At 50.0% G+C, this 14,448-nt stretch overlaps 2 protein-coding genes across 4 annotated transcripts; one reads left to right on the top strand and one right to left on the bottom strand.

Annotated features, from left to right (window-relative positions):
- Positions 1-68: 68 nt before the first annotated feature.
- SNRPD2 (small nuclear ribonucleoprotein D2 polypeptide) lies at positions 69-5,527 on the bottom strand. The gene is made up of 3 exons (NM_001252412.1): positions 5,477-5,527; positions 3,547-3,726; positions 69-334 (listed from the first exon to the last, which is right to left on the bottom strand). Coding segments are annotated over exons 1-3 (357 nt in total). The 5' UTR covers positions 5,479-5,527; the 3' UTR covers positions 69-159.
- Positions 5,528-5,619: 92 nt separating this feature from the next.
- Positions 5,620-13,513, top strand: QPCTL (glutaminyl-peptide cyclotransferase like). 3 transcript variants are annotated; one of them, XM_038528560.1, is made up of 7 exons: positions 5,620-5,906; positions 7,001-7,144; positions 8,109-8,390; positions 9,842-10,003; positions 10,091-10,190; positions 10,659-10,775; positions 12,758-13,513. In XM_038528560.1, exons 1-7 carry the CDS (start codon positions 5,724-5,726, stop codon positions 12,901-12,903), a joined length of 1,134 nt encoding a protein of 377 aa, XP_038384488.1. In that variant the 5' UTR covers positions 5,620-5,723; the 3' UTR covers positions 12,904-13,513. The 3 variants fall into 3 exon arrangements, with proteins under 3 accessions (XP_038384488.1, XP_038384486.1, XP_038384487.1); XM_038528558.1 differs by having other exon boundaries at positions 5,770-6,501; XM_038528559.1 differs by having other exon boundaries at positions 5,771-6,501; positions 9,851-10,003.
- Positions 13,514-14,448: the final 935 nt, after the last annotated feature.

The following is a 14,448-nucleotide window of genomic DNA, read 5'->3' as shown; positions in this document are numbered from 1 at the left end:
GCGCCACACCCAGCTGCCTCCCTTCCCCAAGCCTGTCCCTGTCACAAGGCTCTGGGAACAGACAGATGCCACTAGACAAAACCCAGGACTTTATTATTCCCATTACAAAGGGCAGGTCTTCGCAGGAGGGAGCAAATTCTGACGGCGGGGAGGAGGCCGCTACTTGCCAGCGATGAGTGGGTTCCGCAGGACCACGATGACGGAGTCCCCACGCAGGAACATCTTGGAGATGTAGCGGTCCTTGTTGACTGGCTTGGACTTCTTCTTGCCCTTGCCGCTCTTGGGGACCTCGGTCCACATCTCCTTCACATTCTCCAGCACCATGTTGCAGTGCCTGGGGGTAGAGGGCAGGCACCAGGAGTGAGGGAGAAGCCTTCTGCCCACCCCTCTTCCAGCAGCTCACATGGGATGAAGGTGAGGGCCTGGGACAAGGACAGCCAGGGACCCCCCACACCACCTCTGCCAGTCTTCAGGTTGAGGCTTGGCCAAAGGACTTCACTCCTCTGTGCCTCAATGTCCTGCTTTCTGACATGGAGTCATTCACAGTGCCTCCCTCATAGGGCTGCTGTGAAGATAAATTAACCAATACAGCATTCTTGCAAAGACTTAGAAGGGGGCCTGACCCAGGGGAAAGGTAAGCAAAATGGGTCTGCTTGTGTTTCTCAACTCTAAGTACTTCTGAAAGCATCAGCAAAGGAACTGCTGCTATTTGTGGAGCCAGAGGTCCCTGGGGCCTATGGAGGAATGTGATGCCTCCGCCGCAGTTGTGCTTGGTCCCTATCTCCTCAGGGTGCCAGGTGGACACGTTTGAGGACAGTACAGATTAGCCCACTCAGCAAGCACCTGCAATGAATACAGCAGTGAAGCTGACAGATGCAACCCCTGCCCTGATGGGATGTGAGGAGAGAAGAATGCTAAGCAAGTAAACAGATGGATCTGATACACTGTCAGGTTACAACCCCTGCTATGAAGAAAAATTAAAGCCAGGTGAAGGGATAGAAAGATAGAAGGAAATGTTACTGAGTGGCAAGAAAAATAAAGTATTTAAGAGTGGGGAAGCTCTGTGCCTTGCTGTGGAGTAATATCCACGAGAGACTGTTGAGTGACAAAACCAAGTATGCAAGTGATCTTTTGAAGGGAAGAAAGGGGGTAGGAGAAGCATCTATACTGCCTGCCTCCTTTTGCTTTGTACAGTACAGAATCCTGGAAGACACTTGGAGGCCGGGGACAAGCTGCATGGAATGTTATCATTGGACTGCTATTACTGTTTTTGGAATCCTGTGAATACATTAGCAATTCAGAGAAAAATAAGCTTAAAAAAAAAATGAAGTAGCATACCCACATGGAAACATTTCAAGGCATGTTGTCAAGTGAAAAAGCTGAGGTCTAAAACTGTGTGGTTTGCTATTAGCAGTGATTTAAAATAAAGTAAAGCACACTCTTGTGTCTGTTGGTCTGATGTCATGTGAGGGGACCTGAGGAATTTACCGTGGAAGGATTCCTGGGGAGGGCAACTGACTGACAGGGAGAAAAAAGACTTGTTCCTCATTGAGCACGTTCGTTTCTTTTGAATTTTGCCTCAACTGCATGCACTGCTCACTCAAGAAAGGAACATAATTAATACAATAAGTAACAGGGTTAAGAATGCCTTAGCTGACCTGCAGGGATGTTCACAGATCACTGAAAAGTACGAAAAACAAGATGCAGAGTAGCACATGGAAGATTCTATCTTAAAAACAATTACATTTATGATATGACAACATGTCAATTCCACCTCCATAAAGCTGTTAGCTGGGGACCCGGGTGGCTCAGTAGTTGAGCATCTGCCTTTGGCTTGGGTCGTTATCCTGGGGTGCTGGGATCAAGTCCTGCATGGGGCTCCCCATGAGGAGTGTGGTTCTCCTTCTACCTATGTCTCTATTTCTCTGTCTCTCATGAATAAACAAAATCTTTAAAAAAATAAAAAATAAAGCTGTTATTTAACACCACAAAGAAGCCCGTGTGTGTGTGTGTGTGTGTGTGTGCTGAGCGTGAGTGAGTGAACTGTGGCAGGATACACACTAGGGTGGGAAGCTGATGTGGGGATATGAGGAAGAACTGGGGGAAAGTCCTCTTAAAAAAATGGGGGGGGGGGCACCTGGGTGGTACAGTTGGTTGAATGTCTGACTCTTGGTTTTGGCTTGGGTCATGATCTCAGGTCATGAGAGTGAGCCCCACATCAGGCTCCTTGTTCAGCATAGTCTGCTTGGAACTCTTCCTCTCTGCCCCTTCCCCCCAAAATAAATGAAGTAAATCTTTAAAAAGATGTGGACACACAAATGTATATGAATAAACCACCACCGATTGTGCTCTTACTAAGCACCCAGGTGCCCTCTTCGAAGCAGTAAGCCAGTAATTCTCACTACATCTCACCCCCAGAAGGTAAACACTAGTATCACCCCCAGCTTGCAGAGCAGGACACTGGCGCAGTGGGATGATGTTTTAGAAGTGGCACAGCCCTGTTCAAATCTAGGTCTATCTGCCTTTTTGGGCCCAATACTTCCTGTTCTCACTCTTATTCTCCTTGAGAAGAAACCGAGGCTCCAAGTGAAAAGACTTATTCATGGTCATGTAACAGCTCGTGGCAAAAACATTCTAGACTTACACTTCGCCATACCACTTCCCAAATGCTAACTGAAGGCTGCAGGTTTTATGTTTATTGAGCATTTATCATGTTAGCTACTGAGCCAAGTACCCTTCCTACAGAAATATTTAATCCTCACAACTGTTCTATGAGGGGTATTTTTATGACGCACAGTTTGCAGACAAGGACACTGAGGCCGAGAGAGGAAATAACACTTGCTGTTCCCTCTGGCTGAAACACTCAGACCCTGGCTTCCTCCTTCATTGTATTTAGGTCTGTTCATCACGGTCTCTTCCTATGGAACCCCTAGCGTTACCGTCTAGGACAACACCTCCTTCCCAGCACTCCACACTCTCACCTGCCTTTACTATTCTTATGACACATTGTTTGTGTGCTTGCTGTTGGTTTCCCTACCTATGGCATAAGCTCTCTTAAGTATAGGAGTCCTCTTTCAGTCATTGCTGTGTCTCTGGAGCCTAAAAAAAGTACTGGGCATGGTACTTTATTTTTTTCTTTTGGGGCATGGTACTTTATATCGTAACTGCAAAACCTGATTAATAAGAGCTTCCTGGTGCCAGATGCTGTACTTCTAATGACTGTATTACACATCACATGTATTAAGTCACTGAATCTCTGCAATCACCAGAATTACTGCCATTGAATGGAAGAGATAAAGTTACTTGTTGAAGGTTTCATGGCTGCTAAGAGGCAGAGTCGAGACACAAACCCAGGAAGCCTGGCTCCCAAGTACATGCCCATCACTACTGTACTGCACAGCTGGAAGGACAACAAGACACCATTGCACTTTGAGGTCTGAATATGCTTATGCCCCAGGACTCTGAAAACCTTGTATTTGGGTTCCTCACACTGGAACTGTGTCTGCATTTCCAAGACAGAACACCTTCCAGGACCCAGGTGCTTACCTGTCGAAAGCCTTCACACGGCCCAGGAGCTTCTTGTTGTTGCGGCAGTTGATAAGCACCTGGGTGTTGTTCTTGACTGACTGTGTGAGCACAGAGAGCGGACCCGTGTTAAACTCTTCCTCCTCCCGCTTCTGTAGCTCCTCTGGGGTCATCTCACTCTTGGGTTTGTTGAGGAGGCTCCTGAGGGGCAAGCATGGAACCCGTAGGTGAGAGGCCCAGAGCTAGAGCGTGGGTGGTCACATGATGTCTCCCCAACCCACCCACCCCCCTGCTCAGTCCCTCTTGCATGGCATCACCAGCTGGATGCTGAATAGACATTTCCAACCGTATACATCCTCAGTTGAGCTCCAGATCTCCCAATCACTCAAACCTACTCTTTCCACAGCCTTCCTCATCTCCATCATTCTAGTTCCTTGAGCAGAAACCCTGATATCAACTTGACTCTTCTCTCTCACATCCTACATTCAATGTCAGCAAATTCTGTCATCTGCCTCTAAAATATACCCAGAATCTGTTTCTTACCATGGCCTAAACCTCTATCATCTCTCTCCTGAGAGCCTTACTTGTCTCCCTACCTCAGCCCATGCCGCTGACCGTCTGTTCTCCACAGCAGTCCCAGAGGTTGTATCAAAATCTAAGTCATATCATTTCACTCTTCGAAACCCTCCCATGGCTCCCATCTCTGTGTAAAAAGTAAAACCCAAAGTTTTTACAATGCCTGGCATCTTCCCATCCTTCTCTGTTCCAGCCAGTGGCCTTGAAGGTGGTCCTTTAAGATATTAGGCAAGGGGCGCCTGGGTAGCTCAATGGCTGAGCATCTGCTTTCGGCTCAGATCCTGACCCAGGGGGAATCCCTGGGTGGCTCAGCGGTTTAGCGTCTGCCTTTGGCCCAGGGCACGATCCTGGAGTCCCGGGATCAAGTCCCACATCGGGCTCCCTGCATGGAGCCTGCTTCTCCCTCTGCCTGAGTCTCTGCCTCTCTCTCCCCCTATGTCTATCATGAATAAATAAATAAAATCTTAAAAAAAAAAAAAAAAAAAGATCCTGACCCAGGGATGCTGGGATCGAGTCCCACATCGGGCTCCCTGTGGGGATACTGCTTCTCTGTGTCTCTCACAAGTAAATAAAATCTTTAAAAAATATATAAGATATTAGACAGACTTTCACCTTGGGCATCTCCCTTCGTTTTCCCTCTGCCTGGATACCTCCCCAGGTATCTTTGTGGTTCTCAGGTTCTTCAGGTCTCTGCTCAACTGCTGCCTTCTCAATGTGTCCTGCACTGGTTATTGAGTTACTTTCTCTCAAAACTAGTACTCCCCATTGTTTGGATCCTGCTCTTTTGCTTCTTTACTCACTTAGCTCTGATCACCTAACACACGCCATACACTTTACATTTTTATCACCGGTGTGTTCATTGTCTGCCTTTTCCCACACCCATAAGCTGCAGCAGGGCATTTTTCTTGCGGGATGGGGGTCGCAGTCACTGATGTATCTCACGTAGTTAAAGCAGTGCCTAATACATGAGTGCTCAATAAATAATTGCTGAATGAATACCAAATCAGGAAAATCATTAAGGCGATTCGTGAGCCGAAAAAGTCGCGAATGAGGTGAACTTCTCCAGCTCAAATTGTCCGGGTAAGTCCCGTACCTCAAACCGTTATTTCTAAAACTCCGCACTCCCGTTTCCCAGGTTCTTTGCTTCCCCTTAAAATCCATTTCAGCGAGACTCATTATCGGGGAAATCCCGGCTCATTAACTGATCAAGTGCCTTCCCTCGAACTCAGGACCCGTAAAAGGCCCCATGCCCATCCTCAAACTCGTCAGAACGGTGCGTACTTTACCCCTAAAACCTCTGCCTCCGATCCCGCCTCGCCCACCACCGGCAAACGGCCACATCTACGCCCTCGACCCCACTCCCGCCGGGCCTCACATGGTGGTAGCGGCTGCGCTCGCAGATCAGCTCCGTCTTCCCCGCGTTGCTCCTGCCTCTGAAGAGAGGGCTACAGGCGGGACTTCCGTTTCCTGTGGCCGACTTCCGTCGGCGCCTGCGCAATCCCAACCTGCACGGTGTGGGCGAGGCCTGTTGCCGTGGCAATCCGCGCCGGCCCCGCGCAGACGTGGGGTAGAAGCACTGCGTAGTAGCTCAGGGTCTTTCAGGACCATATGGAGAGAAGACAATGGAGAGAAGAATAAAGCGGGTCCGACTCAAATCGTTTCGTTGTAGAGCGGCACAAGCTGAAGAAGGGACAGGACACGGCATTCCAAAAGCCCGCCGGCTCCGCCCTCGGGGGCGCGGCCTCCGTGTAGCCAATCGGCTCCTCGCTTCTGGGACGGGCACCGCCCCTTTTCCATCGGTGTCGGTTCGTTTACGTGTCTATTGATCTTTCCGACTTCGAGTAACCAATCCTTTGCCTTCCTACGGGAGGGGCGGAGACCTGCTCCTTGGTCCAACGTTTTTCAGGATCAAACATTGCTCATTGGCTTCCGTTCCTCCGTTGAGGCGGAGCCTCTCCCTTTCGCACTACCCTTTTGGGTTGTGCAACCCTCAGGGGAACCAACCCCAAAGCCCCAGGGAGACAGGAAGGCGTGTTCTCAGAGTGAGGGTCGCCATTGGTTTCACTGACCGAGGGTGGGTGGGATGGTGCAGCCGCTCTTCGTGTTTATTGGTTCGGTGATTCCATGGGGTGGGATTTGGCTGGGCCTAAACTATCCGCGGTCCGGGACCGGTTTCGGGGCGAAGCTGCCATGCCTTCCGGGGGCCGCGGGCGGTCCCGGCTACGGCTCGGGGAACGTGGCCTCTTGGAGCCGCCCTCCCCGCCCAAGCGCCGCCTGCTCCCGCGGGCGCACTTCTTGCCTCTGCTTCTGCTGGCCCTGGCCCTGGCTTCGGCGACCTACACCATCTGGAGCGGCTGGCACCACCAGACTGAGGAGCTGCCGCGGGGCCGGGAGCTGCGGGTGAGGCCCGGCAGGGGCACGGGCACCGCGGGAGCCCTCATTCCCCGCCTCCCCTTCCCTGAGGTCTCAGGTTGACGTGGCTGTGTCGTCTGGCCCAAGCTGCAGGTGCTGCGGTCTCCGTCGATAGAGCGCATGCCCGTTGCTAACGAACTGAGGCTTTGGGCTTGTTCTGTAATAGGTGGTTCTACCTAAGAGGGAGAGTCTGCAGTAGTAACACTGGGAATTCTGGGTTCCAATCTGAAAGTCAGCTATTTGGAAGAGTCCCTTCCTCTCTCTCGGCCTCGATTTCCCCATCAGGATTGAGGTGGGCTGGACCTGGTGGGTTTAGAGGGACTTTCCTTAGCCTAGGATTTCTTCTGGAAACCTCCGATGCTGGAGGTTCGAATTAGGAAGAAGAACCGGGGCTTCTTAGGTGCGATGGCGTCCGGGTTAGGGTTGGAATGGGGGTTGCCCTCACGTTCGGTTCTTCTCTTCCCTCTCCTTGCTCCCTCCTCCTAAGGGCCGCTTGATCGGAAGCCTCTCCGAAGCCCGGCTGCGGCGGGTGGTGGGGCAACTGGACCCACACCGTCTCTGGAACACTTATCTGCGCCCCCTGCTGGTTGTGCGGACCCCGGGCAGCCCCGGCAATCTCCAAGTCAGAAAGGTAAAGGGCTCCACCTCCCACCTCTGACCCAGCAGCCTGCCAGGGTATTGGAACTAGGCATTCTTTTTTTTTTTTTTTTTTTTTTTTTTAAGATTGTATTTGTTTTCTCATGAGAGACACAGAGACATGGGCAGAGGGAGAAGCAGGCTCCCTGCGGGGAATCCGATGCTGGGGCTCGATCCTCGGACCCCAGGATCACGACCTGAGCCAAAGGCAGAGGCTCAACCACTGAGCCACACAGGTGGGAATAGGCATTCTGCCCCAAATCCCCCAAGCAGCTAAGACCCCCAGCTGAGGCTCTGACTGGAGCTAATCGGAATCTAGAATCCCACCTTGGTAACCACAACTGTATTGCCCTCTGTACGGCCCCCAAAAGCTGAGTGTGTGCTAGGCAACAGCTCTGTGGGGTGAGTACCAATGTAATCCTCACTCTGCATATGGAAACTGAGGAGCAGAGCAGTTAGGCATTTTACCCAAATCCCACAGCTAATAAATGGTATACCTAGGGTTTCAACCCAAACTTCAGGTTGATTCCAGAGCTGGCACAAGAACATCTCTATATTGCCTCACAGAAAGCATCCAGTCATTTGAATACTTACCCTCTGAGTTCAAATCCCACATCAGCCACTTGGAGTGTGACCTTGGACTAGTTTCTTAACCTTCTGTGCCTTAGTTTCCTTATCTGTGAAATGGAGCCATTGACTGTCCTCATTCCTATAGGGCTCCTAGAACAGGGCTTTGGCACACAGTTAGTGATTTGAAGATTATCTTGGCATCGAGCTGCAGAGTCACGGCACACCTGGCATTCTGTAGGGTCTCAGCAAAAGCATGTCAAGGGAATGACTGAAACCAAAGTGAGGATTATGAGTCAGCCCAACTGCTGTGCATGGCTCAGGTCACATGGCCCTTTTCCTGACCTCCTCCCCAGTCCCCACCCATCCTCCCACCTCTCTCCTGCCACTAGTTCCTGGAGGCTACACTACGGACCTTGACAGCAGGCTGGCATGTGGAACTGGACCCCTTCACAGCCTTGACACCCCTGGGGCCACTGGACTTTGGCAATGTGGTGGCCACGCTGGACCCAGGGGCTGCCCGTCACCTCACCCTTGCCTGCCATTATGACTCCAAGCTCTTCGCATCTGAGTCGGTTCCCTTTGTGGGGGCAACAGATTCGGCTGTACCTTGCGCCCTGCTGCTGGAGCTGGCTCAGGCCCTCGACAGGGAGTTGAGTAGGGCCAAGGAGCAGGTGAGGAATGAGGGAAGGTGTGGGGGGCTGGGGCTGACTCTACCCTAGTCCAAGCCCCCATCCTTCCCTGCTTGGACATGTCTTCCTACCTCTTTTCCACACACGTAGTCACAGGGACTTTTCATCCCCTGAATGTCCAATCCCAGCTTTCCTCTGCCCAATACCCTCCCATGGTTCCCACCTCATTGCAGGCATAAACCTTATGCCTTCTAGTAGCCCTCATGGGGCCATGTAGAACCTTTGCGTTCATCACTCACAAGGGTTACTCCCACCTGAGAGCATTTGTACCTGCTGTTTGCTCTGGCTAGAATGTTCTTTCAACAGATACCTTCCTGGCTAGAAATGTCACCTTTCATTCAAATGTCCTCTCTGATGTCACCCCCTCAGAGATGGTTTCCTATCCACCCTGAAAGAGCTCCCTGTCACTGTCCCAAGCATTGTGGTGTTTTATGTTGTTGCATTTGTCTATCTTCCCAATAGGCAGGGTTTTTGCTGCTTTTGTCTTCTGCTGTATTCCCTGGGCCCAGAGGATTACCTGGCATAAGTTAGGATGTCAAGAGAAATGTGTGGAATGTATAAATGAAAGAAAACACAAATCTCCTCCTCCTGCTCAGGCCCCTTCCATGGCTCAAACCCCCTCTAACAAAGCCCAAGCTCCCTGGCACTTGCTCATCCCTCAGGCCTTTTCACAAAGCTCTCTGATCTGGCACCGGCACTTGGCCATGTTGCTTCTTGCCTGGGAACACCTTTCCCTCTGCCCCATTTCACCAGGCCAGCTCCCACTCACCTCCATACAGACATCCCTTCCCAGCTGACTCAACATGCTCCCCAACTCCCTTCCTATGCTTTTTTAGAACCCCATAGTTCTTTTAAGTTTTATTTATTCATGAGAGACATGGAGAGAGAGGCAAAGACATAGGCAGAGGGAGAAGCAGGCTTCTTGCAGGGAGAGCCTGATGCAGGACTCGTTCCCGACCTGAGCCAAAGGCAGATGCTCAACCACTGAGCCACCCAGGTGCCCCTAGAATCCCATAATTCTTGGAAGCATTCGTCCCATGTGCATTTCACTGTATGAGGATTCGTTGTGAGTCTGTCTCTTCTGCTAAATGAGCCTAAGGAGTAACAATAATAATAGGGCTGACTCTTTTTGGTTACTCTATGTCAGGCACTATTCTAGGACCTGGATTCGCATCCTACTGTATGATTAGAATTGTTATTAACCCCATTTTGTCATCTGACACTTTGAGATGTTAGGAACTTACCCAAAACTACTCAGCTATAAAGTGGCCGAGCCAGATTTGAACCCCAGTGGTCTGGTTCAGAGTCTACACTTCTGGCCACCATGTTCTACGAGTGAGGACACCTAGTTTGCCCTATTCAGTGGTGCAAGTGGGCAGGAAGGTGGACTGGTCAAGGCTGAGGCCTGGAACCAAGCTGGCCCTGACCACCAGCTCCCACAGGAAGCCCCGGTGACTCTGCAGCTGCTCTTTTTGGATGGTGAAGAAGCACTGAAGGAGTGGGGACCCACAGACTCCCTCTATGGCTCCCGGCACCTGGCCCAGCTCATGGAGTCTGCACCCCACAGCCCGGGCCCCACCAGGATCCAGGCTATCGTAAGACCAGGGCCCCGTTGGGTTCCGGTGAGGGAGGGAGTGGGCGATGCAAGGTTGCAACACCCCACCTGGACTCTCTCTCCCTAGGAGCTCTTCATGCTCCTTGATCTCCTGGGTGCCCCGAATCCAAACTTCTACAGTCACTTCCCTCATACAGCCCGCTGGTTCCATCGGCTGAGGAGCATCGGTAAGGGGGAAGGTGGAGGGGGGCACCTGCTTTCTGAGGGGTCATCCAGACTGCCCTCTACCTCCTGACTCTCTCCCCAAGGCACTAGGGCAGAAACACAAAGATCCCATGGCAATCAGGTGTCGTGATTACACACAGGCTCTGGGGTCCAGTAGCCCTGGGTTTGAATTCTGGCTCCACCTCTTACCGGCATGTGAACCTGGGCAAGTGGCTTCATTCATCTCTGAGCCTCCGTTTCCAATCTGTAAAATGGGCATGATAGTAACAATAATAGAGGTATCTCCCTCCTAGCCTCAGAGAGAATAGAGGAAACTGGGAATACAGCCTGTAGTAGGGCTAGCTAACTACATCCTTTTGGGGGACTATCAGTGCTTTACCCCAAGCCTCCTGCCAGGCCCTGATCTGTGAGCAGGGGAACGTTTGACCTTGAGGTGCTGACCTTTGCTCTCTAATCCCCACCACCTGCAGAGAAGCGCCTTCACCGCATGAACCTGCTGCAGTCTCATCCCCAGGAAGTGATGTACTTCCAGCCCGGGGAGCCCCCTGGTTCTGTGGAAGATGACCACATCCCCTTCCTCCGCCGAGGTACTTGCTTTGGGGGGGTGGGGTAAAAGGTAGGTGGGGGGCATCCAAGGGAAGGACAGGTAGGACCTGGCCCTGACCGCTTCCCAGGGTTGGGGACTAGTGGTAAGTGCCTAAACTTTTCTTTGCCTTATCTTTCTCATCTGTAAAATGGGGATGCTAATAGCTCCTATCTCAGAGTTGTTGAGGGGATCGAATGAGCTCATATACTTAAAGACGTTACTTGCACGGTACCCGGCACACAGTAAGCATTCAAAGAATGTTAGCTACTACTGTCAGTGCCTCCATGAACCCAGATTCCAGTACTTGGCTTTTAAGGTCCTGGCAGCCCAGCAGAATCATCTGAGGAGCTTCGAGAAATGCTCAGTTGCATTTCAGGCCTGCTAAACCACACTCTTGGGTCTCTGCGTTATTTTCACAAAACTTCCAGATGATTGTGTTGCACAACCAGGACTGAAGACCTCTGGTAGAGGGGTTCAGAATATAGGTTTTAGAATCAGACAGGGTTGGGTTCTAGTGTCTGCCACTTACCATTGGCAGATTACTCAGGCTCTCTGGTCCTGTCTCCTGTGTGTCTTCTGGAAAACACACCTGTATGTGGATATTCATAATCATGGGGTTGGGAGGATTGAATGAGATTAGGTACATAGAATGCCTTCTCATACAGTACATGTCATAATATAGTAAGTGCTAAAAATTGCTTTTTAAATTTTTACTCTCGGGATGCCTGGGTGGCTCAGCAGTTGAGTGTTTGCCTTTGGCTTGGGGCGTGATCCCGGAGTCCTGAGATCGAGTCCCACATGGGACTTCCTGCATGGGGCCTGCTTCTCCCTCTGCCTATGTCTCTGTCCCTTTCTCTGTGTCTCTCATGAATAGAATCTTTAAAAATAAAAAATAAATTTTATGATTTACTTATTCAACAAATATGCCATTCCTGAGAGTGCCTTCTTTATTGATTCTTTCAGTGATTATTTCCCAATGCAGGTCCTGGGCCAGGTGTCAGCAGTCCAGTGATGGGCCATAATCTGTCTGGGTCCTGTCTAGTGGTGGGACAGACATTTAGTGAATCTTGACACACACAAAGGGAAGTGCTCCAAGGACAGGGAAGCCATCTTAGTGCAGGGATTAGGATCACAGACTTTGGAGATAGGTGGCCTGGGTTCAAATTCTCACTGTGCTGTTTGCTAGAGGCAGGACCTCAGGCAAATCATTCTGCCCGCCTCTGTGCTTTGGTGTCCTCATCTATAAAATAGGGATAAATGTTGGATATATATTTTAAGATTTTTATTTATTTATTCATGAGAGACAGAGAGACAGAGGCAGATTCCCCTCAGAGTGGGGAGTCTGATGTGGGACTTGATCCCAGGATCCCAGAATCCCAGGATCCCAACTTGAGCTGAAGGCAGACGTTTAACTGACTGAGCCACTCAGATGCCCTATATAGGACTATTGTAAAGGATTACTGTATGGGTAAAATTGTGTGTGGAGGTGTGTGTGGCCTTAGATGAAGGCCTGGAATAGAACTATGTATGACAGAAGTGCAAGCTAAGGGTGTCTGGCTGGCTTAGTCAGTAGATCTCGGGGTTGTAAGTTTGAGCTCCACGTGGGGCATAGAAGTTATTTATTTATTTATTTATTTTTTCTTTTTTTTTAGAAGTTATTTAAAAAAAGAAAAATGTTTTAAAGGTGCAAGCTATAAATAAAGAAGAGAAAAAGAACCTATGATATACTTGGCAATATGATGTCAAAGACCTCTTTCCCTTCTGGCCTTTTGCATAATCCATTAGGTTTTGAGTTTCTACAATCTGTGTGTGAGAACAATAGATATACTGGATATATCTTTTTAAAAAACTAACATGTTGCCCTCACACTCTTAAAATCATCATTCAGGGTTCTTCACATGCCAGGACAGAGTATCTTCAGGGTGGGGCTGAGGCGAGTTTACCCAGGCACAGATCTGACCAAGCTTCCCCTCTCCCCTACAGGGGTCCCTGTGCTCCACCTCATCTCCATGCCCTTCCCCTCCGTCTGGCACACCCCCGATGACTCTGAGGCCAACCTGCACCCACCCACCGTACACAATCTGAGCCGCATCCTCGCCGTGTTCCTGGCCGAATATCTGGGGCTCTAGCCTCCTTGGCTGATTCAGAAGGAGCAGTGCCCAGCCAGGACGCACCAAGGACACTTGGAACCAGTGGAGCTCAGGCCAGGCTGCCTGGGATATGCTGGATAATCCTTTTTTTTTTTTTTGGTTCCACTTGTGCAATGATTGGAAGACCCTCTTTCCTTTGGCTCTTTCAAGCTGTCACTCTTCAAAGACACAAAAGAGACGAGACTGCTGTGAGGGTGACAGCCAAAGGAGTAAGAACTTAGACCCTGTCCTGAAGGAAGCTCTTGGTCTGAAGGTTTGCAAGGGGCCAGTGCTGCTGTTTTATAGTTAGCACATCTTGGACTGGCATTTGGGGCAGCACTACTACCCCACCAAATGAATTCTCTGTGGCTTATGGTTTAATGTCCATACAGATTGCTGTGTGGTGTCCACAGGGGATGTGCTGGTAAGCAGGAACAGAGGAGGTAGAAGCCAATAGTTGGGAACTCGAGTCTGTCAGACCCAAGAGCAATAAACCAGTGTTTCTGTGAAACATATTCTACAGAATTAGCATAACTAGGTGGTTCGTGAAAAAGGGGATCAAAGATGCAGGATGAGACATTAAATGAGTTTCTTCATTGCACAATGTGAATTTTCAAGTGTAAGACAATGAATGCAGTGTTGTTTCCCCAAAGTATTTCCCCCACGGAACCCCTTTATTCGGAACTTCATAGAACTAGGGTACCACAAAGGATACTTTGGGAAACACTAGGTTGTGACAGTTTGAGTGTGTTCATAGAAAGAATGAGTAAGATGGATTTATTGCCAACTAGTTCTACCAAACCATCCTTTCCCTTTCAGTTGTGGGCATAGGCGTATGAGATGGTGGATGTCACTGCAACCCCAGTGATGGCTTTGAGGAAGTATTTCCCAACCCAGCTCATGTTCAGACTCACCTGGGGTGCTTATTAAAAAAATGCAGACTCCTAGGTTTCACCCCAGACCTGCTGAATCAGAACTCCAGGGAGGGGCTAGGACTCTCATGAGCACCTGAGGGAGTCTCCTGATCAGTGAAGTTGGGGAGATGATGTCCATAAGGATAGAGTGGCATGTTCCCTGCGACTTAGCAAACCTACTCAAAAGAAAACCATAAAAGGGAGGGCACCTAGGAAGGGAGACCTCTGCTGGGCTCTGTGCCTGCCAGTTTTGTGACTCTGCTGGAGCCTTGGTAGGTTAACAGGGAGACCATGTGGTCTCTGTCCAAGTCCTGAGGTAGGTACAATTTCTGTTCTTTTGCAAAGGAGGTGGGTAGGGCTGAGAATTACGATCCAGTTGTTTACAGCACCCACATGCTCACACAAACCTGGGCTCCTGATACCATGTCCCATCTCCCAGAGATCACCTGTGCTAGACCAACAGATGGTTGGCAAAAAGTAGCTCCTCCTGAGGTTTAATTGACTGCAAGCTAGAGTGGGGTTGGGGAGGGGCAGGGGGGTTGGGGGAGGCTAATGACCTCTTTGAGGTGGAGGTGGCATGAGTCCCGAGTTTGTTTATTTTTTTTAAGATTTAAAAAATTTTTTTTATTTA

This window comes from Canis lupus, chromosome 1 (genome assembly GCF_011100685.1).
Source record: "Canis lupus familiaris isolate Mischka breed German Shepherd chromosome 1, alternate assembly UU_Cfam_GSD_1.0, whole genome shotgun sequence".
Taxonomy (NCBI): domain Eukaryota; kingdom Metazoa; phylum Chordata; class Mammalia; order Carnivora; family Canidae; genus Canis; species Canis lupus.
This window is presented reverse-complemented; position numbering and strand designations above follow the sequence as displayed.